This window comes from Branchiostoma belcheri, unplaced genomic scaffold (assembly GCF_001625305.1).
Source record: "Branchiostoma belcheri isolate BF01 breed outbred unplaced genomic scaffold, Haploidv18h27 scaffold44, whole genome shotgun sequence".
NCBI lineage: Eukaryota > Metazoa > Chordata > Leptocardii > Amphioxiformes > Branchiostomatidae > Branchiostoma > Branchiostoma belcheri.
In genome coordinates this window covers 738,876-763,308 of record NW_017804065.1, presented here as the reverse complement: position 1 = coordinate 763,308, position 24,433 = coordinate 738,876, and the positions used below count along the sequence as shown (strand labels likewise).

At 43.1% G+C, this 24,433-nt stretch overlaps 4 protein-coding genes and 1 long non-coding RNA gene across 6 annotated transcripts; 2 read left to right on the top strand and 3 right to left on the bottom strand.

Moving 5' to 3' along the window:
• The first annotated feature begins 972 nt into the window (after positions 1–972).
• On the top strand, positions 973–7,309 carry LOC109478486. The gene is made up of 12 exons (XM_019780051.1): positions 973–1,412; positions 1,878–2,158; positions 2,482–2,645; positions 2,859–3,001; positions 3,589–3,640; positions 3,828–3,966; positions 4,233–4,389; positions 4,604–4,773; positions 5,054–5,190; positions 5,416–5,582; positions 5,748–5,884; positions 6,019–7,309. The coding sequence occupies exons 1-12, from the start codon at positions 1,095–1,097 to the stop codon at positions 6,218–6,220; spliced, it is 2,067 nt and encodes a 688-aa protein (XP_019635610.1). The 5' UTR covers positions 973–1,094; the 3' UTR covers positions 6,221–7,309.
• LOC109478490 (dermatopontin-like) lies at positions 6,697–9,623 on the bottom strand. Its single transcript, XM_019780060.1, has 4 exons — positions 9,276–9,623; positions 8,707–8,928; positions 7,746–7,928; positions 6,697–7,442 (listed from the first exon to the last, which is right to left on the bottom strand). Exons 1-4 carry the CDS (start codon positions 9,494–9,496, stop codon positions 7,373–7,375), a joined length of 696 nt encoding a protein of 231 aa, XP_019635619.1. The 5' UTR covers positions 9,497–9,623; the 3' UTR covers positions 6,697–7,372.
• A 248-nt stretch (positions 9,624–9,871) lies between these two features.
• On the bottom strand, positions 9,872–13,334 carry LOC109478492. The gene is made up of 3 exons (XR_002140731.1): positions 13,245–13,334; positions 12,903–13,003; positions 9,872–12,700 (listed from the first exon to the last, which is right to left on the bottom strand). It is a non-coding gene; the product is annotated as an uncharacterized LOC109478492 (long non-coding RNA).
• LOC109478489 (ribonuclease H2 subunit A-like) lies at positions 13,062–17,734 on the top strand. Of its 2 annotated transcripts, XM_019780058.1 has the most exons (9): positions 13,062–13,077; positions 14,171–14,316; positions 14,705–14,776; positions 15,339–15,465; positions 15,889–15,976; positions 16,445–16,582; positions 16,783–16,876; positions 17,074–17,197; positions 17,402–17,734. In XM_019780058.1, the coding sequence occupies exons 2-9, from the start codon at positions 14,190–14,192 to the stop codon at positions 17,541–17,543; spliced, it is 912 nt and encodes a 303-aa protein (XP_019635617.1). In that variant the 5' UTR covers positions 13,062–13,077; positions 14,171–14,189; the 3' UTR covers positions 17,544–17,734. The 2 variants fall into 2 exon arrangements, with proteins under 2 accessions (XP_019635617.1, XP_019635616.1); XM_019780057.1 differs by lacking the exon at positions 13,062–13,077 and having other exon boundaries at positions 14,091–14,316.
• Positions 17,735–18,539: 805 nt separating this feature from the next.
• Positions 18,540–23,999, bottom strand: LOC109478488. The gene is made up of 9 exons (XM_019780056.1): positions 23,808–23,999; positions 21,224–21,479; positions 21,004–21,071; positions 20,625–20,812; positions 20,307–20,442; positions 20,020–20,157; positions 19,598–19,736; positions 18,998–19,180; positions 18,540–18,751 (listed from the first exon to the last, which is right to left on the bottom strand). Exons 1-9 carry the CDS (start codon positions 23,817–23,819, stop codon positions 18,567–18,569), a joined length of 1,305 nt encoding a protein of 434 aa, XP_019635615.1. The 5' UTR covers positions 23,820–23,999; the 3' UTR covers positions 18,540–18,566.
• Positions 24,000–24,433: the final 434 nt, after the last annotated feature.

Genomic DNA, 24,433 nt, shown 5'->3' with positions numbered 1-24,433 from the left:
CACAAGCCGTGCACGTGATGCAGTACGTACGCAGTAGGCATTGCACTGCACTATATAAGTTGGCACGAATAAATGTATAACTTACCTGGCAAAGACGGCACGTAGACCACGTCCGCCAAGCATGTGCAGTAAAGTGAGCAAGTTTTCGCCAACTGTTCCTTGGTCTGCCTGCTCTGCCTCCAAAAAATAAGTCAAACCCCTCAGTAACGTTAGGTAGAAACACCAGATAGACCCAAGGAGGATTAAAGTGAGATTATAGACTACACATATTTTACCTCCTTACATTCTGTGTCGGACACAAGTTTTGCGAATAAATTAATCAATTAGTATCATGTCTACAGGAAGGATATCATAGCCTTTACAGGTAAAAATTGAACTCTCCAAGCAGTCAGAGGTTACGTTGATGGGGGAAGATCGTTACCTTTTCTATATATGTCCCGTTTGTTTTGTTTTGTTTTGTTTTGTTTTGTTTTTTGTTAATAAATTGTTTCTTTTTTTTTTCTTTTTGTCGCTGCCCCCCACCTTGGGTCGCGCATGGACCCTGTCTGGCCAATGGATACTACTACTAATTTTTTATTACTACCTGGCCAATTTGATACTGTCTTTTTGCCACCCTAGGATCTGCTTGGAGATTAGTTTAATTGTGTATTTTACAATAGACACTCCCTCAGATAGACTCTGAGCAATAATTTATCTGGTGTCATTTTATGGGGTGTCTATGGTAAAATTTTCGGAGCCGAGAAGCGAGTCTTTCGCTGGCAACAGTCTTGTGGCACCCAGGCTGTCAGACCCAGCTACGTACGTGATTTATAACTTTAGAGCGCAGCAAAATGCTTGCTTGTAACATTTAATTTCTATCACATCACCGTGATCTCTGTAAAAGCACATAATAATGAATAGAAATTGTATGCAGACTGACTATGATAATAAAGTTACCATGTGATTGTTCTGTACAGTTATACGGACAAGAATTACATTTTTGCGTTATGCAGCGGTCGAAATAGAAAGGATACCAGAAGGTGAAAGTGCAAGATGAGGTAGTGAAATCATGTGATAGTTATGTGACGACAGAGACGTATATTGCTCTTGTCCTGATGTTTACAAGAACAATGGCGTATCAGCTTGCACCCCTGCTCACCTCGGTCCTCCTGGTGACGCTCTCGGGGGCGTACGCCGAGGATCCCGCCGCCGACCTGCGGCGGATGGCGGTCATCACCTCGCTAATACCTGCCGTGCCGCCATCGGCGAACCGTGGGGCCTGGGCAAGCTCGGAAGCTGTGAACTTCACGGCCGCCTTCCGCGCCACAGAGAACGGCACCCTCCAGCTCAGCGTGGGGATCCTGGACAACGTCACAAGAGAAGAAATGTTCTCGGAGTGGGTCGACTTGGGCTCGCCTAGCTCCAGCGTCAAGGTGGTGGTTGTTGTTAACAGTCTAATACTTCCGGCACGGAAGTTGTTTGGGGCGGCCAGGTTAACCTAGCTGGGTTGAGTAGAGTTTGTATGTTCATCCTGCATGTCCTGAGTAGGGAGAATTGGAAGTGAATGGGTGGAGATCCGGGTTCAGTTGATTGACAGGGCTGTGGCCTGGGTGGTAGGATGTCATATGGTGTCGCCAGAAATTTGTACTGTGTAGTTCCAAGAAATTTACATCAGACAAGCATATGATTATGAGTAAACATCCATGCTATGATGTAATTCAATCAGGTATTTCTCCATTGTCATACAATAGGTGTCCCAAATGCCCCAAACACTTTCTGTTTATCTCATCACACAGACCCTCCCTCATTTACGCTAATGAAACTGTTATAACTTATATCCATAAATGTAATAATGACCTACCATAGGTTCCATAATATGCCTTCTAACTATTTCCTAGGTGGTCTCTAACCCATCTGCCACCTACACCGTCAACAAGACCATCCAGGTGTTTGTGCAGTGCTCAGATGGACAGGTGTACTACCTGGAACAGATGCCCAAACATGCCGTGTACTTCGTCACCTGGTACAGCCTCCCCGGGAGCCTGCCTGTAGACAGGGCTGCATGGTTGGTGGGGAGGGATTCTGTGAGTGCACTGATGTGGAAGGGCAAGGTGGCTGTGTTTGTGAGGTCCATGCAGGTGGCATCTCACCTGTACTGGTGTACAGGTGTCGCAAGAAGGTAAGGTGTGAGTCATAAATTGATGGATGTGCATAGATTAAATCAAGGAGGTTAAATACAAGTATTTAACCTCCTTGATTAAATTAAACACAAAGAATAAGTTTATTTGTCCATTATACATTTTGTATTTGAATGCAGTCTAGTCTCAGGAAATGAGCGGGAGTGTTGTAACCTCAAATGGAAAGAAAGGTCAAATTGGAGGTGAAAATGGTCTGGGCTAGGAGGAAGTGATGGTGGAATATGCACAAAATCAGGGAGAAATTTACAATAATGAGTAAAACAGGAAATTAACAATACCTCTAATTTGCTACTTTTGTCTTCAGCTTCACTCCCTGGCAGGACTTGGGCGGAAACTTGGCCACAGATGCGACGGTTGTGTACAACCCGTTCTCAGGTTACATGGAGGCCTACGCAGTTCTGAGCGACGGAAAAGTGAACCGTAAAGACCAGGTGCACAATGACAAGTGGCAAGACTGGACTGTCTTAGGTGGAGTTTCGTCTTTTGATTCTCGATTGATTATCATGATTGATATCAAGATACAAAGTTACCCATATGATTTGTGCCAAAAGAAAAAAATTGAAAGCTTAGTCTAGTGTTGAGCACAATGTGCTGTAGCAACAAGTACAAACAGGTTTCCTAGGCAGTTTAGGTGTTTTCCAGCCAATTTGTGGTCTCACATCAGTGTTGTCTCTTACCCAGGCTTCAGCCAGCCTGACATGGTGAACACATCCCGCCCGGCTGCACATGCCATGAGTGAGACCATCTTCCATGGCATGACGGAGGTGTTTGCCCTGGGGGCTGATGGGAAGATCAAGCACATCTGGCAGACCACATGTGACAAGGTGAAGATTTATTTATTTACTTCATCAGAACACAATAGGGAAGCCCCTTCATGTTCAACTTATAATTCTGATGTACATGTACTTGCCTTATCACTTTCGTGCATGGACATTTTGGGTTGATGTGTTTGTCAGCTTGTTAGCTTGTGTGAATACAGTAGAGTCAAAGGAAGTGAGGGAGAAATGGTGTAACCACAGAATTTGACAAAAGATATCTCTAGGATTCCAGCATGTAGATCATCGGAAGGCCATTCAGCACCAAGGAAAGTTACAACTTTAAAATCTCCATGCCACAGTATGTTCACACTCTATCAAAGCCTGTGCAGAGTACTTTGGCTGGGATACATTGAATTGTCTCTCCTGCTTCCAGTTTTTCTTTGAGCACCATTTCATTGTAAGCATGTGTTACACAATTGTTTGTTGTCAGGAGCTGATTAAGCCCCATCCCCAATACCAGTGGAAGGTCTGCTAGAACCATGATTGAGTCAGGCTAATACCATCTGCCCACAGTAGTGGCAGAAGGCCATTCAGCACCAAGGAAAGATCAAGCTGTGAAACCTGTGTAAACAGCCTTTTTCATCTTTACACAGGTGGTGAACCCATGGGGGTACTGCACCTGGGGTCTGTGGGGAAACATAGCAGGTAGGTTTTTTCTTCCTTTGTCATTTTTTAAAACACCATAGATAATTTCCAGTGGTGATAAATTTATGTGGTACATGTAGCTTGTTTTATTTTTATCACATACTTAAATTGCTTCCATATATGTTTGCATAGTGACAATGGTAGAAAAGATGCATTACTGTCTGATCTGTGTTACAATCCATTGTAGGTAGTTTGTCCAACAACATACCGGCAGTGTACGGCCACGCCATGGACAGGCCACAGCCACGAGGACAGGTCAATGTGCTCGCCCCCGGACACAACGTCCACCTGGGAAATGAGGTCTTCTTTGTCGGCAAGAATGGCAGGTACTTATAACCAGCTGTGTGTTTGTAAAGGTCAAAGTTAGATCATTAGCCCAAGTTAGTTTTCACATTCCTCACAACATAAGTGTAACTTATGTTTATTAGCTCTTCAATTTCATAATAACAAGGTCTTCTTTATTGGTAAGACTGGCAGGTATTGTATTTGAAAATGTCAAAGTTAGATTGTAAGGAATGTGAAGAATTGACATGATTGTGTACATGATTGCAGAAGTACTAAGAGGCCTGGTTTGTTGATGATTATTTTTCAGCCTCTGGCACGTTTGGCAGCTCCTCCGAGATGACATTTGGAATGGACCCAACCTGATTGGCCGGCCGGATGAGGGGGAGATCGCATCTCTGCCAACCATCACGCAGGACAAGACTGGAGGCTGGTGGAAGGCATATGTCATCACTACAGAGTGGAACGTAAGCAGAACCAATTGTTACTTTGTTTGGTCATGTTGAATCTCTATTAGTAAAACAACAACGCAATGGCAATTTTATTCAACTCAACATTATCACACCTAGTTGGGCAAGATAATCACTCAATAAACCCAGCAATAAGAAATGATAAAATTTTCGAAGCCAGGACCTCTGAGTCAACAACCCTAACCACAAGACCACATTACCACTTCTGCAGGTTGGGATTGTTGCTCAGCAGAAGAACCTGTCCCTCTCCGTGGAGCGAATGGCCTCAGGCTCCAACCTGACGGTGTCCTGGCATGTTCCTGCAGACGAGGCTGCCGGGGCAGACTGGATCGGTGTCTACAGACAGGGTGACAGCGAGAACAGGAACTATCTGGACTTCAGGTGAGACAAACTCAAGGGACAAACTCAAGGTTTGGGGACTACCTAAGACTTCAAATTAGACAAACCCCAGAAGACTTCAGAAACTACCTTAAGATGAGACATACTCAAGGTTAAATGTCACTTGTATTGACGTTCATGTAGGATACACATGATGTAAATGGACTTTCAGTGAATTTATTACCAGTAAAAGACAGATGATCTGGCATACTTAGTTATTACCGATATAATGTGAAATGCATATCATCTGGCTACAATTTGTTCCCCTCTATATTGTACAAAGATATGTTCAGGGTGGCCAGAATCCGAAGCAGCCTCCAGTGCCCAAGGGCTCTGTAACCATGGCGATGTACCTTCCCGATGGTAAATACAACCTGCGCTACCTGGTCAACAGGAAGTTCTCTGATGTCATCACCACAGGTATCAAGTCAATTAATCAATCAGTCTTTGTGATATGGAAGTTATAAGACGTGTGAATGAGATAGGCATTGAAGTTACATGTATATCAAATCAAAGAGTCCACTAAGGTCAGTATGGAACAGGCCATTTTTGTCTATTAAGGGAAATGTAATGAATATGCTGTACATGTATTTGGTCTTTTAACATTAAAATGTGAAAAGCAGACTGTTTGATGTTTCCCTGTAGGTGTTGATGTTTATGGTGGACCACAGGATGAGAACTGGGTACAGCTGTATCAGGGCATGGCTATAGGGCTGGGGAAGGAAGGACTCAACATCACCCTGTGTGTCAAAGATGGAGAGGACACCGTCAAGAAGTTTGAGCAAGCCTGGGAGGCTTTCTTGCAGAGGGAGGTTAGAAATTGGTTTATAAATACATGTAATTTGAATTTTTTACACAGTCAGGAGATATTCATCTGTTATGTTTCAGTAATCTTAATTTCTCCTGTGCAAAATTTTCATGTTTTACATCGAACAAAAACATGTGTCTTAAAATGATCTGCAATATTTTTTCACTAGTTCTGGGAGGGTCTGAAGTTGCTAGGCGTGGCCCTTGACGACCTGGTGATTGCCCTGGTGCAGTGTGAGGAGACTGCCATAGGAGAGGCCCTGAGGAAGTTCGTCAAAGATCTTCTGAACTGTGCCACTGCTCAACAGTAAGTCCTACAGTCAGTTTTTGCAAATGATGAAGGCCCTGGGCTCCACTAGACCTAGACAATGAGTGCTGAGTGACCACTAGTTTTGAAATTTCTTAACTAAAAGAAATTAATATATTTTCATTCCTTTCCAGCTGCACCAGTTTTGTGGTGGATCTGGTTGAAGAAACAGAAATCTGGTTCAAAGATAGCTACGAGATTTTTGGAGACATCCGAGCAGCCTCCAACAACTTCCGCCTGCTGAAGGCTTACAAGCAGGGTGGTGTGTGTGTGGGCAGGGTGGTCAAGGCTTGTATCAACGTGGATAGCAATATCACTAAGGCTCTGGTATATTGAGTCTTAGGTTGAAACTCTGCTGAATTTAATAGTTTGAACTGTGCTGGTCAATGGTGAAAGCCCCTAACATGTAGCTATGTTAAATACATGTCCAGAACATGTTGCAGCATGTAAACTAGCTTATTGGCAACTGACCACAATTTTTTCCCCAGTATTTGTTGAATTATACTCGTTTAAATGGTTAGTCAAGACCTTGGCCATCATGTACATTAGGGCATCATGGGTTAGCTGGTTATGTTTAAATAGTATAAAGAGAGGTGTTATTATGCAATGCAATGCAATACAATGCAAACTTGTAATTTCCGTATTTTTTTATATTTATGCTATGGTGAAGAGGTGGTTTTATTTGTAATTAATTTGTTGACTGTCAGAAGGTCACCAACTTTCAAAATTGCCAGAGAGTCAAGCATATTTTTTGCCTGAAAAGCTTTTAATGATACTGGATGGGGTTCAGTGACCTACAATTGTACAATATTGACTGGTTTCTAAAGGTCAATGATTGGGAGAACATCAGCTGTACTGTTACCAAAAATGTCCTTTCAGAGTTTGCAGTCTTTGTGATACTGGCTTTAAAGTTGTTATTGTCAAACAGGCTGTACTTAAAACTTTTAGTAACTGTAACAGTAGCAGATTGTGAAAATGCCACTGTAACAAGCTAGAATTGACTGTATGTGCATAAAGTCAATGATGTTATCAGGCATTTGGACCAAATGGTAATAACCTTAATGTATGTAAAGCTGATCCTTTAGCTGGAAATGAATAGAAGGTACAATTGTCACTAAGTAATGTAAGGGATCTTCATCTGATGTTGTCAACCACTATACAACCAGCAACTTAGACATACCCCTGGTATCAAGCTCTAAGTTATGGCAAAAAAACATGAAGCCAAATAAAGCTGTAATGTTACAGTAATGTACAATCATAATGCTGCAGAATGTTAATATGTATTCAATGATTATAGCAAGTCTCAAGTAGAAACACCTTGCAACAACAATGGTACTGTGCATGTCAAACTGCATATTGTCCATGAAAATCTACGGTAAGTTAGTCAACCCTGGTTGTATGTAAAATTAAATGAAACAAAAGAAGCAGATCTGGATCATGATTTGCTCCACTAGATCCGTGCTGTTTCCTCCAATAGCGTGAAGATTATCAACCATGATAACGGTTTTGGGTGTCCGGCTTTTTGAGCTTGCACAGATCAAACTGGTAACGGCGATCCCTGTTAAAAAAAAGACAGAATATAGAGATTCATTTAATTGAACTGTTGTCCACCACAAATAAATAAAGGACCAAACACCAACCAATCGCATGTATAACGTTAAAACGTGTAATGTATCTATTATCATTTGGTGATAGTTGAAAGCCCTTTTACATGAAGCCAAAATGATCATAAGAGGGTAGAATATATGAACCCACCCCCTTTGACGCTTTATCATCATCATAGCCGTCCACGGCTATCATCATCATTGCTATAACTAGATTTACACTAAAGCTTATTGCGTCTCAGAAGCTAAGAACGCACCTCTTCCCTGCGCTGACGCCACTACGAATCCCGCGCATGTAGTAGGCAGAAGGGGAGGAGAAATCCATGACGTCATTCCACTCGTTGGCTGGGAGGCTGGTCAGGCAGTTGTACACGAGGTACGATCCCGGCGTGCAACACTTCACCTTCCATCGCCTGTCTTTTCGGTCAGCCCGGAAAGTGCTAAACCATATGAACAGGGTAGGTGAAATTAATAAAAAGTCCATTAACTCTTAGCCATTCCTGTCGAGTGGTGGGTTGTCAAAAGATTGACCTTAGTCCACCTAGGTCCACGTATACTAGTATCCAGAACTCGCACTGCCTGCAATGGGGTAACGTTCACATCTGCATTCTTGGATTCACGGAGACTACTAGAAGTAGCTACTACCATGCCAGATATCGATCTTAACCCATTCAGACATAGAACTAGATAGGAATACGGTTCTGGATACGATATGTCTCCGTTGCAAACTCTGACGAACTTATATCCAATGATCCGATCGCGCGAGAGGCCAAAGCAAGCAGCAGACCACAATGATGTGTCCGTGGGGAAGACCTCACGCGGCTCACGCTTCAATTAGTAAGAGACGCCCTCTCGGATCATCCGATAAGACGTTAAGCGGGAGTTTGAGGAGAGGAACACTTCGACCACGATAAAGATCCGGGCCATCACATTTATGCAAACAGTACTACATATGTATGTATGTGTATATGTATAGGGGCCCATCCGTGGATCAAACCTAACAGTCCTGTCTTACGCAGCCTGTCCTTTAATACTGTATAAAACTGAATGTGTTGCCCCTAAAGGCGGTATACCGGTTATGAAAACAAAACGCGGTATCCGAAAGCTGCGCAGAGTTGAAATAACAAGGCTTGGGTTTACAAGTCAGTACTATTGAGGGTGATGATGACTGGTGCATTAAGACGCTAATAACCTACCGTAACGGTAAAAGCCTCATACCTGTAAAAGCCGGTGACGAGACTGTTGAATGGACATTGGAACGAGATGAAGCCCCCGAAGTCGTTAATAAAAGGCGACCAGAAGCACTCATCCAGCAGCTTGTCTTCACCCCTGACTCCCTTACAGCGAAATGTCCAGGCGCGGTCAGACAGAGAACTACAGTAACTGCTTTTGACTGATGAGAAGATTTGTTGTTCCGCACATTCCAAGGTGAAGGGATCCCTGTGAGAGAGGCGCGCTTGTCAAATTAAGGACATATAATGGCCTCGGTCAAATATCTGACTATTGTTGGTGTACCTGATATTCGGACGCCCCTCAGTATGTTTCGACGCTTGAGTAGGCAATGGTAAATAATGTACTTAGTATTTAGTACGTCACAGTGAGCATTTTATCAGATTGCAACTGTACTTGTGGAAGCGTTTTTTTCAATATCCTCTTAAACCACAATACAAGAATCAAAACAATGACAGATCTTTTTTTCCAAACCCCTGAAGATGGAAAACCTCTTTCAGATAGTATCGAAATATAAACCAACAAACAGCATATCGAGCTAACTACTTTGCGCTCACCCGAATTTTGTCTCATCGTCAGCTGTGCTGCAGTTTTCCTTCGGGCCCGCAGTTGTCGTTAGGCCGGAGACGTCGGTGGTTGCCTCTGGGATCGATAATTCCGCGACGTGGCGGCGGGCTCGACTGCGGGGATGGTTAGAAAGAACCTCTTTCCCTTCCCTCACAAACGGGGTCACATTTGCGACGGCAAGAAGAATTAAAATGACAAACGTAACCAACATTCTGATGCAAGTTTGTCTCTTTGTTCACCTACTAATAAAGAGATTATACTCAGTATCCGACCTCGAATGTGTCAGTCGAGCGATTTTACAGTTCTTTATGGTTTCATACAATGGCCGGATATCAGCGTTTCGGTGGTTATTTTTAGGTTATTTTGAGACTGTACGTGGGGCTGTGTGTTTGAGATAACGAAAAAAAAAACTTCACCACACTTCCTTACAGTTATTTTGGTTCCAGAATTCTATGATCTACACAGAACGGGGACCTTTTTTTTTATTCCATGTCCAAAGTGACTCCAAACTAGCAAACAGTGGTATTCAATAGATATATGCCACTGAGGCATTACACCGAGAACATAAAATTTGTGTGTGTGCTTTCACATGATGATTGCTCGACAATCGTACAGGGCAATGTATGGCAACAGCATGATTAAAGAACAATTTCCATATCTTTAAACGCCGATTTTTGTCCGTCAAACATGACGGACTGTGTGCAAAGACCCAAGGACAAAGTTAGGCCAGGCAGGTTAATTTACTTCCTTGGTAACGTTATAGTCCGGTAAAGAACAGCCCTTGCCCCACGAGTAGGGGATGACGCGAGTAGAGGCGTCGGTCACCACAAGTGGTCACCACGGAAGGACTGTACCATTTCATGTGCGGGGGAGGGACAACATCTAAAATTCAATGCCGTGTCCTTTTAAATACATTTTGCCTACTCACCGCCCCACTATTACATTACAAAGCACAGACATAATTTCTTTGCCTACTTGGTTGAAGTTCCTTCACTCTTCATTAGGTAGCGCTTTAATGAGGTCCAGTGACAGAAAAGACCTACACAGGGTTTATGAGGAGAGCACTTAATACTGACAAATAAATGTATGGGGGTGGGTGTTGGTGAGCACTATATGGGACCAAGGATGGGATTTAAAATAAAATAGAAGTGTTATTGAAGCTTATCCTTCTGAAACAAAAACAAAAACTCAAACAAAAACCACATGACTGTTTATTAAGCATACAGTGTGTTGCTCAGGTTGAGTCTGACATTTTGAAAGCTAAGTTTCAAAAACTCACTACAATGCCCTAGACCTTATTATTATAATCAAACCTAACCTGATTATAACTACCCTACAGCCTACTTTATGTAAAGATCTTTGCTCTCAAAGCCCATGTATTCATATATTTTGGATCCATTCTAAGACAAGGTGGCCACTACTTGTACTAGAATAGAGGCAAAATACACTGAAAATAAAGGCTCGAGTGGGAGGGAACAAAAGACTTTCACTTTAGACTACAACTGACCTTAACACTAAACTACAACTGACCTTAACACTAGGCTACAACTAACCTTAACACTAGGCTACAACTAACCTTAACACTAGGCTACAACTAACCTTAACACTAGGCTACAACTAGACTACAACTATTCTTAACCTAAACTGCGCTTACGTTGATGAAGGTTAGACATTCGGGTAATAAGATATGCCAAAAAACAGTTTATACACAAGCAACTGGATATGATAAATCTGTCTTTCTCTTACAGTCTGTCTTTAGTGTCATTGACGAAAGTAGTGTAAGTGGATGCTACCTGAAACATCTGACTGTTTCCAAAATCATGTTTCCAAAATCATATCCAGTTGCTTGAGTAACTTTTTTGGCATAAAATGCACTTATCTTAATAGCTTATCTTAAAACAAGACAACTACAACATAATCCTAAAAAAGAACATTTACAAGTTATGAAATCCTAAAAATTAGGAAATCCTAAAAAAAACATTTACAAGTTAAGAAATCTTGGCTACTAGTATTCAAGGGACATTTCAATTTGTGAATGCATTATGCAAGAATTAGAAAAAAAACATGCCTTTGACATCTCACAGCTGGTAAGTACGAGGAATGCAGCTAAATAGCAGGCGACTATAATATTTCTATAAAACTACATGGCCCTAGCACCATGACAAATTTAGCTTCACCCAGGAAGATGGCATAGACTTAATAACATGAACATATAAAATGAACATACAACCTGAGCAACATGAACATATAGCATGAACATACAACCTGAGCAACACTTGTCTATCATACATAATGATGGTAAAATGATACATTGCATTCTTTGAAAAAGAACTTCATTTACAGACTTGACCTTTTTTTCATCCAGAGAAATGCTGCTGGCGGGGCGATGGCAGGACGTTACTGATCTGTGATGCAGCTTCAGTCCAAGCTTAGGTAACAATCCCCTCTGTCTACCCGAGGCATCACCAGCAGGTAGAATCACAATCAATTGGTTGTCAGCAAGGCATCGAGAATGTTGGCAACAGCCCTTGTGATGGAACTGGCAAGGGATTAGGACACTTTGAGAGCAATGGTTACTTCTGCACACAGTGCTTCAACCCGTTCCTGTGGCAACCAGGTCCAATGCTTGGCCTGATCAGCTTCTGTACCCACGCTGACGACCGGAATTGCGCTCAGACGTAACTACAAAGTTTAGTCCTCCAGAAAACAGTGACTTCCCCAGTTCTGTTAGCTCATGATCACTTACGCACTTCATCTACCTGTCCTCCCTTCTGGCCCTGTGCCGTAGTCTTTGTTCGGGATCTCAAGACTAACAGATACCCCAGAACCAGATGATCCACCCCTCACCCCCACCCCATTATTTCATTCACAAGGCAGCTCATGTAATGGTCAGGGTTCCCGACCCGCTGACAATCACATAATGCAGAAAGAAAGTCAGGCAGTACAAGATACCTAAATAATCATGGGCTGACAGAACTTAGGGAAGTCTCCATTTTCTAGAGGACTGAACTTAGCAGCAACTCCAAACACGATCCCAGCCACCGACATGGTCACAGAAACCAAATCAACCATACATCGGACCTGTATCCCACAGAAACAGACTAAAGCCATGCGAGCAAAAGGAGCCAAAACCCTCAAAATGCCGCAACCCCAACCAACAAAGTCACTCAGGATGTCACCAAAGCAAACTCAAGCACCTTGCCAACAACCAAGAAACTTGATTATCACTGTCGAAAATGTCTCAGATACACAGAGGGAATTCTAAGTTTGGTGCCAAAAGCTACTTAATGCACATCACAAATCACTAAACCTTTTTTTCATCCCTTACAGCCTTTTCCCATGAGAGGTGTAGTTGAAGGCAACAATAAGGTCCTGGAAGATGCTGAGAGATGTCTCCGTCCCTGCTTCTTGCATCCTAAATCCGACATGAATGTCAAATTACCAATAATTAGAACAAGACAGATTCAGTTGAACATTTTGCTTGTAATTAAAACACTAAATAGGCACGCAATCAACGATGCCTTATGCCTTGGGATTTTAATCAGTGGAACCGTAGAAAGCAAAACGCTCCGAAACCAAAGACATTTAACGGTAACAGTTACTGATCCGACTCTCACCTTTATACTGCGGATCTCCTCGTCGTAAAATCAACGTTAGGTTTGAGTCCTCAGTCCTCGAAGTGTTGCCCTGGGCTGTGGAGGTTTAGCACCTCCATTCCCTAAGTTGCAAAGAGAGAAACATTGTATCACTAGGTATTTGGGCATGTTGACTCCAATGGCAGCACGTTTGAAGGTAAAGTTACATAGTTCGCTCATTACCTATCAAATTACGGGAAGATTTCCGTGCACGTAGTTCAGAAGTAGAAAGGAAAATGATACGAAACCAAATACTTGACTGTCCGCTGAAGGTCACGTTACATACAACCGATTCCGGTGAACTACAATTGTCGACAGTCTCACCTTTACATTGCGGGTCTCCTCGCCGGAATATAACGTTATGTTTGAGCCCGCCGAAATTCAGGTAAATTCTTGTCGGTGTGGTGATGCCCTCGCGCTGTAGAAGCAGTTGAAAATCGACTGATTGAACTCAATCATCCCCGCACGCCGGCTTTATAACTTTCAACCACCTGTGCGAAGAATTCTAGCCTCCGATTGGTCGATTGAGCAGAATCCTGGCATGCTCATTGGTCAGAAAAATTCACAATTGGTCAGAAATATGATACTGGTCTCTATTAAAAGCAATTAAAACTAAATCGACTGATTGATAAATTGATTAGTTGAACTAGGGGATATCTTGCTATTTGGTTCAGGCCTTTCGCTAGGTTTCTTCAAATTTAAAATTTCTGATCCGACCTTTTGGGCTTTTTAAAGTATACTACTGACGTTTAAACTGTGAGGACGTAGATGGTCATCAGAGGCGGGTCACCAGAGGCGGTCATCAGAGGCGACGAATGGAGACTTTCCCAGGCAGATGTGCCCTAGCCTATGTAACCCAAGCTCCGGGGGGCTCCCTACATAGTCCGCCGGCTGGATGTTGGGCGGCCGGCAAAAGCGATTTAATCAGGCTAGATGTGCCCCACTGACATCCTGCCCCCTAGCGGGATTCGGACCTTTGCTATTTGCAAGTTGCTAACGTTATATTAAATCTACGCGATCTCTGACCGTGACCGTTGCTGGTCAGTGGTATACAACATTGTGAAAACCTTTTGAGCAAATCACGGACTTTCTTTATCAATTTGCGGTTTTACCTAGTACCTAAACATGCTTTGGCTTTGACGGAGTAATCAGGCAGGAGTAACAGGTCAAAGGTCGAAGTTGAAAAAGACGCGGGAAATCAAAACCAGTGACTCCTTCCAGATAGATATCTCTTCGGCAGTGTTCCCTAGTTCTATCGCCCAAACCACGATGGATCTGTGTGACTTTGAGGAGGATAACACGAAAAGTTGTGTAGTTGGATCTGAAGTTCCGGACGTGACGAAAGGAGAGCCGTGCTGTCTCGGAATCGACGAGGCAGGCAGAGGCCCCGTACTCGGTAAGTCGCCCCCCTCCCACCCTCTTCGCAGCATACAGGTACTGGTACTTTTTGTAGGTATTAAACGTCGATGGTGGTTAAACATCCAGGTAGAACATTACGCAATGAGCGTTCCATTTTAGATCTTGTCGTCTGCTGCAAAACAATATGTCAAATGTTACTACAAACAACGCAAGTTTTATTCTTAATTTGTATTTACCTGGTATTGAAGACAAATATATCTATAATTTGATTTAGGACATGTTACAGTTAGCCACTAGAAAGACGCACAAAATGCTACAAAAACATGCCTGAAACGCGGAGACATCTGCTTGGGGATAAGGTTCTGGCAGTGATTTGGCCTGGTAAATTGCTGACCGGTGACCCTAACCTGTTCATTCCTCCCCAGGACCAATGGTGTACGGCATCTGTTACTGCCCACTGTCTGGGCAGGACCGGCTCAAGGACATGGGATTCGCAGGTGGGTGCAGGGTTGGACAAGTCCTATTGCCCACTTGCCCAGGGCAAGTAAAAGCACTGTTTCGGCAAGTAAATATGCCCCTGAACTTGCCCGATTGAGCAAGTAATTTTTTTAATTTTATGAGGAATTTTTATGCTACAGTTTAGCAGTGTTTGGAGTAGACGTAGTGACTCAGTTTAGTATGATGATACAGGATATATTATCATACAAAAAGGATTATCGAGTCGCCACGGCTAATGTAAGTCTTGTACTAGTACTTGTATGTATATCTGTGTGATCAACATCTGATGTTAAAAATACTAATGTCCTAATCTCCTGACAAAGTGAATCCCATCCTGCCAGGTCTTATTTTTCAGAACTGGACTCAGAAACACCACATTTAACTCTATAGTATTCAGACCGGGGGGAGCTTTACACAAGAAAGTATCCACTAGGCAAGGCAGTACACAATACGCTATGTACTAACAGTTATATGATCTTCTCTATTGGATTGCTGCCTTGGCTACAGAAAGATATGCTTGGAGATTCCTAAACAGCTGCAATGTTTATCTCCTATCGCCAGATTCTAAAACCCTGACAGAGGAGCAGCGAGAGAAGCTGTTTGAAGCCATTGCCGGGGCAGGAGAATTCATGGGCTGGACCATCCACATCCTGGCTCCTAACGCCATCTCCAACTGCATGCTCCGCAGGTCAGGGGTCACTTGGGTTGTTGTCGACAATTGTCTAATGTTCCAACTTCATTTCTTTCCTCTCTGATTTTTTTCTTACGTAAAGAAAATCATCTGTACCTGGGGCCGCTATTTACCTGTAGAATTATTAAGTTACAGGTCTGGACCTGAACACCTGGTGTACCTGTACCTGAACAAAATAAAACACTAATGGATACCATTTTTTTACATTTAAGATAGGTAGATTGCATCTTGAATATGATAATTTTGACGATGTTAAATTCTTTTGATTCAAGGTTGAAATATGTAAACTCTGATACAAAGACAACAATTTATCAATAAAAAGACAGTTACATGTATAAATCACAGATGTTTGGCCAAGGTTTGTAGTTCTATTGTTGACTGGAAGTTGGAGGTTTACCTTGTTCTACAACTGCCTTCCAGGAGTAAGTACAACCTGAACACCCTGTCTCATGACACAGCCATCGGCCTCATCCAGAGGACTTTAGACAGCGGGGTCAATCTGCAGGAGGTGAGACTGTTACCTTATGGAGCATGCAGGTTTTTCTCTATAAACATTCTAATAAGGTGGCAAGGTGGTCTTGTGTTAGGATCTAAAGGATCTAGCATTCACATCCCTGGCAGGCCCCAGTACTAGTGTTGTGCTCTTAATAAAGGCACTTTACATCTATTTCCTCACAAGACTCAGGAAATGAGGAGTAGCTTCAGAGAAAGTGAGACTGTTACATCATGGAGCATTCAAATATCTACCACATGTAAATGTATATGTTATGCACAAAATATTAGCAGTTTGTGTCTCAGTTAAGAACATAATAACACAACTGGTGGTTCTAGTGTTTGTCCTTGATTTGTTTATACAAGCTATACAATGCAGAATGCCTGCTCATCTCCCTGCCCACTCCATTTATTTGCAGTAAAAGTCTTGAAACAAAATCGAAATTGAATTGTGATGGCCTGATCTTTCATGGTTGCCTTTCAGGTGTATGTGGACACAGTGGGTGATGCATCCAAGTACCAGGACAAGTTGAAGGGTATCTTCCCTGACCTTGACATCACAGTCACTCCCAAGGCTGATGCCAAGTTCCCTATTGTCAGTGCTGCCAGCATATGTGCCAAGGTGATGCTTATTTTTTACCTAGAGGAGAAATGTGTATGTGTGCGTGTTTGCATGCATACCCATGTGTCTTTAGATGTGTGCTTGTGTGTGTGTGTTGGTTTGTGCATTTCTGTAATTCCTAATGTGCACAATGTCTGTGGACTAGAAGGGTTTCAAAGCAGTATGGGCATTGGGTTAAAGTGTGTCTTCTTCCTTAACAGGTAGCCCGAGACAGGGCTGTGAAAGGTTGGGGGTTCTTTGAGGAGACAGAGGACAGCGCTATCAGCCGAAAGTTCGGCTCTGGGTATCCCAGTGGTGAGTATTGTTTGTTTTGCATAACTGGTGAACAGCCAAATGGCTACTCAGTGTGCTGGAGGTTAGAATATAGGTGACATCTGCTTATCAATGCAGGAGACAACTTAAAAATAAAAGATGCTTCCACAATTGGACCACTGTTAATGGAATTTTCTTTCATTCTGCATCCATTGTTTTTATTTTCTTTTATTCCCCAGATCCTGACACAAAGAAGTGGCTGGCCGGCATGGTGGATCCGGTGTTCGGTTTCCCCCAGTTTGTCCGCTTCAGCTGGTCCACTGCCAGCAAGATACTGGACGACAAGGCCGTCCCTGTCAACTGGTCAGTGAGACCTACATCATTTGTTCCTTTGTTTATTTGTCACATTTAGGGAAGAATTGACGTAACAGATGACTATCACCTTTTAAAGATGTTTAGAAAACACTAAAATTGGCCTGCTGGCCACTTATATTGATGTCATGAGGGGGTCAGGGTCAGGACAAAATGTAACAAGACATAAGAGATCCCTTTTGCTTTCTTTTCCAGGGATGATGAGGATGAGGATGAAAAGGCAGCGACCCCGTCTGTCTTGTCCTTCTTTGCTGCTAAGGGAGAGGATCCAAAGCAGAAGAAACACCAGTATTTCCAGGAACGCTTTCTTCACTCAGTAACAGACTTTGGGTCTTAATGTGATGTGAAATAAAACAAGTTGATCCACAATGTATTGTAAAAAACACACTGACAGTTGGGATATCTTAGCAATAGCCTGTATCAAGTAGACTGTAAACCGATGATGAGTGATATTTTGATTCTCATGTTTTTTGTGGATAGCATAAAGTGTTGCTACATTCAGAAATATAATTCTACAGTTTAGCTGTATATTATTGTTCTAGTTGTCTGTATCTACAAAACGTTTAAATTTCTATTTGAAAGAGAAAAGTACCTCAATGTAGCCAACTTCAAACATCGCCGAGCTATGGCCAAATTCAGAATTAGCGATCACAATTTACAAATAGAAAAAGGTAGGTACAACCAGACTCCCGTAAACGAAAGACAGTGCACAGTATGTAATAAACAACGCATCGAAGATGAAATGCACTTCTTAGTAGAATGTAGCCTATATGACGAGGAGCGTGCACTGTTTTTCAACAAAATACATATTAACTTATGGTGTAGAAATAAAGCGATAGATGCCATATTTAACTACTTAATGTCATGTAACAATCAACTCATTATAGAAGAACTCTGCCACTTCATATACATATGTTTCAAAAAGCGAGATGAATCTCTGCGGACTGGGTAGGATAGATAGAATAATAGGTATTAGATAACAGTCTTGATAGTATTGTTGTAGAATGTAGTACCTATTAGATATAGATACATATATACATATATCTTTGTAATGCATTTAGCCCTATGGGCAAGAACATGCAATAAAGATCATTGTCATTGTATCAATACAAACTCATCTGTGTGGAGATAACCCTCATACTAGTGATTTTGAAAGTATATAACGACAAACTGCATATGAGTAGTAAATAGCGTGAGCATTTTGCAAATGTTTGGCAGCACAATTAATGTGCATCTAGCATTGAGGCGAACACAAGTGCCTACAACTGACATACCATCAGGAAAAAAGCACATTATGACCCCACACACAACACACAACTCGTACAGACTGCAAAGGAGGTTGCTTTATACTCAAAACTTTCTAGACAAACATGGCGAATGTGGAGTGTTGGTTGATCATGCATTCACAGAAGAGGCGGATCTGTTGGGAGTAGACTTCCCACTCCTCCAGGTACACCCTGGTCCCATCGCGAACCGTGGGCGAGCACTGGCCCTTCCGCCGCAGGATGCTGACAGAGAACGTGCCTTGCTTGCAGGTGCCGTGTCCTGGGGAAACGCAAAGAAATGTTGAGATGTCAGACTTTGGGTTCTAGACATTTCACCATCAAGAAGATGCCCAACTCTAACACTAACCGCAACGGTAACCATAGTTATTTTTATAAGCATAACTTTAGAATATGTAATAGAATTGTTGCTGCACTGATTTGTGAGTACTTAGATTCATAGACCAATTGAGAAACATCCTGATATACAGAAAAACACTACCTCCGTGCCTGAAGCTATCCAGCTTACCATAACCTTGCACCATGAAGCATCCTCTATCGGAGCTATCGGTACTGCAGATGGCCTCGTTGATGTAGCGCGGGAAGAAGTCCTCCCCCAGGTCTGTGGTGGCGGCGCAGACCGTACACAGCCGCTTGTACCCGTCCTCCGTCACCGTCCCCCGCTCCAGGCAGTAGTCCACTTCTGTCGAGCCTGGGATCAATAATTGAAATAATGAGCCGGTTCACAGTTTAAGCTGGTAATAGTTCTTGTCTAGTCTATGCTTCCAGACGTGTTTTCTTTAGGCCTATCAGCAGAAACGGTCATCTTTTATGTCCATCTTTATGGCTCACCGGTTAGAAGACAGATGTATCTTTTGGTCATCATTCTAGACTTACGAGCGGCATGGGGGGGGATCTGGCATGGCAACGCTAAATGGTAAATCTAGGAGGGCTGGCGACGCTTATAATTAACAGTGAACCGTGCCTACATAGATTGGGCTATGGTTTAGTACAATGTATTAGACAATGTATCCAAGAACGCAGATCTTGTCCGAGACACTGTTTACGACCATCCAGAGCATGATTCTGTAGCTTGATAAAGCACGCGCGGTTCTGGATACAACAGTACCTGTGTCGCGTATGATCCTTCGGGAGATGTTCAGGACTTCGGGAAGAACGACACCCCTAGCGAGGCTCTCCGGTACGACATAACGTGTGTTGATCTCGTCTATCTTCACCTGACGGCTGGAGACGGGAAAGGCGAGAAGCTGGAAACGAAGGGTAAAAAGACATGATACTCCCTATCATCATTCCACGTGGATGTTTCAGACCACGAGAAATTCAGAGTCTTATCACTTTCGTCGCGAACGGAGTCATGCATGTCTCGTACAAGATTCAGGTCGGAGACTGCCTATTCTGCTTTAAAAATCTGACATAAAAATCATACAACAAATGTGACTGCGTCGTTTCTTGGTACATAAAATGTGGTATGAATCCGACTGGGGGATTTGAAGTTCCCGTATTTCTAATGGCTGTAGTAATTGTATTTACCTGCGCAAGGCCTTGGGACAAGGACGCCGGCCTGGGTTCCTGTAAGTCTAAGTCGATGAACAGCTGCTTCTTGATCTGCTCCTTCAGCACGACATTGGCCAGGTCGATATCCACATGGCGCGACGTCTCGGACGGGTCCTGTCAGTTAACGTTAAACGTGCCGTGAGTCACAAGTGTGTACAGTTGACATTAGATTATTCACTCTTTCTCCTCCCTCAACCCCATAGGTCTCAGACAGAGCGATGACGTTAGGGAAAGACGAACGAAGTTGTGAAACTGTCCCTTACCCCGTAGGTCTCAGACAGAGCGATGACGTTAGGGAACTTCCTGGCGTCCTCCCGTGACACGGCCATGTACCGCCGGTTGAACTCTCCCCGCTCCCGCAGGATGTTGAACAGTTCTTTGGAGGACCGAGTGTAGCAGCTGTGCGACGGGTACGAACAACATATATATTAATAGGAGATAGGTGGGTTTTTTAGACACATTGGGGTAAAAGGTTCTTAAACGTAAAGACGTTGTTTGCCCAGACCAAGGAGATTTGTTGACTATAACCTTCTTGATGATTCTAGATCACTTTCTTTTACTTCTGTAGAACGAACTCTCACCGTGTACGTAAGATCTCCGCCTGTGCCTCCTCTGCGATGTCCTTGATGGGGATGCCCACGTCCTGTCCGTCTCCGGTCTTCGCGCTCAGCCGCGGGACTCCTGCTACACCAGGCGGGGGAACTGCCATCATGAACCGCTGAGGCCCCAACAGTCCCTCGGGATAGCCCTCCGGCTGGTCTGAAACAGGCTACAGGGGCGACGGAAAACATGAAACGGCCACGTCTGGGTTATCAACTCAGGATTGAGGTGTTTGAAAATTCGTTTTTTTTTTTTGCTAGATAGTTTTAATCAACAAAGCTAAATGTGCAAATGTTATGTGTAACACGTCATTCAGTGTAATATCATGTAACCAGCTGCTGAAGGAAAAATATCCTTTACCTCCACTGGTCTGATGTTTCTTGTTGCCAAAATCTCGTCGATGTCGACCTGGCTGACCGTTTCAGACGCTGTATAAAAAATTATAAATACTTCAAATAGTTTTAATCAAATAGCATGTGAATCGTTTTCAAATTAAGAAATCAATGATCTAATTTCCGCCGTTCAATGGCTACTCAGCAATTCGCGTCTAGTGGAAAGCGGGCCTTTTTGCCACACCCACCTGACAGGTGTGTTCTGTTCAGCGGTGCTGCTGGCGGCGGATGTGTGGTGACGTCACCGGTAACATTTGCACTTGTCGTAGCTGCTGCTGCTTGCAGTGACCCGGCACCTGGCTCGGCCTGTCGTCTGAATCTGGGGACCAATTTCCTCAGATAGGTCGTTCTCGGGAGTAAATGTATGACTGATTTTCTTGAGGGTGCGCCCTCTACCGCACATAGACAGTATAGTAGCATCATGGTTACGGTAGAACTTGCTACCTGGGATGAGGAAGCATAGAAGATCTTTGTGTATTTTTGAGTCTGAAAAATAATCACATAAACACAAAACTGCCAAACTAGGCCTTGCTGTGCTTAAAATAATCAACAGAAAACTACCTGTCTGCGTACACTTTCAGGATGAACGAGTACCCTGCAAGCAATTTACCATTTCTACCATTTCTTTACACTAAAAAGAAGAGTGAGTAGCGTGCGTGGCCCCAACTTGTGCGCAAAATATTTGACCGAATACCAGATTGTTTATGGACAAAGTAGGGGGCTGTGGTGGTTGTGGGGGCCTAACATACGTACATTCTTTGAATGAAAACATTGTAAAGGAATTCCTTTACAATTAGATTTCATCAAATCACTCTCCTGGACTGGTGGTTTGTCCTCTAACGGCTTTGCGTAAGTTCCTAAGTCTTGAATCCTAACTTTGACCGTTATGACACGTCAGCAAGTCTGACCCAGGTTCCACCTAATCTCTCTTGCGTAGTATGTTAGAACAGTGTGGTACGTGACGTAGTCCTGTTGTATGTACAGGTGTAACGCTACGTGTTCATGACCGATGACGAGGTGTTCCTTGGTACGAGGTACGTAATATGGGAGTGGTAGATGACATGGTTGCACCCCTATGTTTCAACACTTCTATGATTCGACAACCAATATCCTGACACTAACCCTAGTAATGACCTCCGTTGCTTGCAGTCCTTGTATAATACTGAGTAATACTGAGTAATACTGCTAATACTGAAATCAAGACATGCTATGCAACAGTCGCCACACCTAACCCTATCCATGTGTCAGAGTGAAGGGCTGTCCCCAGATCAAAACCCATAGTCTATATTGGACCAAAGCTTTTGTTTGGAAGTTTTAAAACAACACACGTAAATTTGGACAAATGTGTGGTTTCAACACGGTGAAATAGTTGGTCCTGGGATGTCCATCGCCCACGTTACAAATCCCAAGTGGAATGTGTGCAAAATATTTGCAGTGTTTGCATGTCATGAATATAAAGTGATCGCTTAAAACGCGAACGATAATGGACCCTTCATACAGATAAACGACGCGCAAACAGTAACGTTATATGTTTGGCCGGTTCTGTGCCAACATTTCTCAAGTGCAGTTGCCACTGTAATCTTACGGCAGGCCCAACATAGCATTCACATTGCCTTCCTCACGGCGCGGTCATTTGTCGTAGGTCGTCATACGACTTTGATGCCATGGGCTATCCAAACAAACTGTTCATTTGCCAAGGCATGACAATGATCTAAGATATCTAAGATAGCCTTTTCCGTAACAAATTTACAAACACCTGAATTTGTACGACACATACCGCCAATGAATACTCTTGGTTTGTAACCGTACGACTACGGGGTTATGGAATTCTGCACAAACTTGGTGAATAATTGGCCAAGTGATTGATCCACGGTAAGGGTAACATTGATATTCCCCCAAATCCAGGGTAGTTAGCCTGATAGAGACTAAACACTAGTGACTTGTCCATACCGCTTCCGGATTGATTTGTGGGAGATGCTGTCAAAACTCTCTATTATATGTGTCAACCACAACCCTGCCTTGTACCAACAAAGGGCAGTCTTCGAAACCTGTTCAACCACTGGATGACAATCGATGAGCGACCAAAATTGAGTTTATGATTGGAATTTCGTTGCACATTGAAAAGTATGATTGAGTGTATTCGGCCAAGGGGCGGTTATATCGGTTATACAGATACAGAAAGACAATAAAACACAGAACGTTGTGGCTCAGCGGTCGCTCAGCAGTCGCAGCCTACAGTAGTACTAGTAGGAGGAATAAATGGAACTAGGAGCACCAAATATCACGAAGCCCTACCATTTACACCCCCATCTCACTAGAGGCTGCGAAGATTTGACAGATCGTTCAACGAAATTCGTAGATAAAGAACTAATTATACGTTTTGTGTGTTTTTATTGTATTTAAATCATATCTTTTGATCTTGTGCCATATTCCAATCATGAAATCACACGAATCCAAATGTGGTCGCCGGGGCCAAAGGGGGTCACACCAAAGTCCAAACTCGTAGACTTAATCATCAGATCATAAAATAAAATCACGCCTCCGCGGACCACTAAAGAACACTATGTCAGCCTCAAATGAACAGACAGAAAAGAAGGCGAAGAAACGACTGCCAATGAGTCACTGGGGGAGAATATTCATGCAGGTCCATCTAGCCATTGACCCAGAAACAAACACAACTGAACTTGTTTTAATATAGATGACTTGTGTAAAAGTTTACGAACCTACGTTTACAACATATACTACAATGTGGTCTACCATTCTTTGTCTTACCTTCCACTCCATGTTTTCTCGTCGTTTGGTTCCCAGATTGTGAAACAGACTTTGTTGAAGAAGTGATTTGATGTCGTCCTCTCGATATTATTCCTGTTGGCTGTCCGCGATGTTTGCCTTGCCCCGCTCCTTTTGTACTGTCGTGAGTTCCTGCGTGCCGGGATGAAAGGCTGGGATCTACAGCTGCACTTCCTGACGGACAGCAAACTGCTGAGGGTTTGCATGCGTCTTTCCACGAGGCGTAGCGAGTTATTTTAATTCACCGTTAATCTTAACTGATACACTTGAATGATTCGTGAATCGTAATTGGCCGCTTTAATTCTTCGCTGCACGTCATTTTTATCCTAAATTCATCGTTATTGACAAAAATGTTCGTATCACAAAGTCAATCACATTTTGCAATAATAAATTAGGCCTTTCTACATTTACGAGTTGCCACTCCCCCATGCAGACCCTCACTGTCGAGATGGACTCTTTACCGAGGCGTTAACGTTTACACTTTCCTTGCGTTGGTTGAGGAGTTTAGTGACGCGAATCAGACCTGAACTACGTCCGACTTAATCCGTCCCGCCCTTAGCTCAGCTGACGGATACTTCCCGTCTCAAGACAGCCAGGCAGTTTATAAG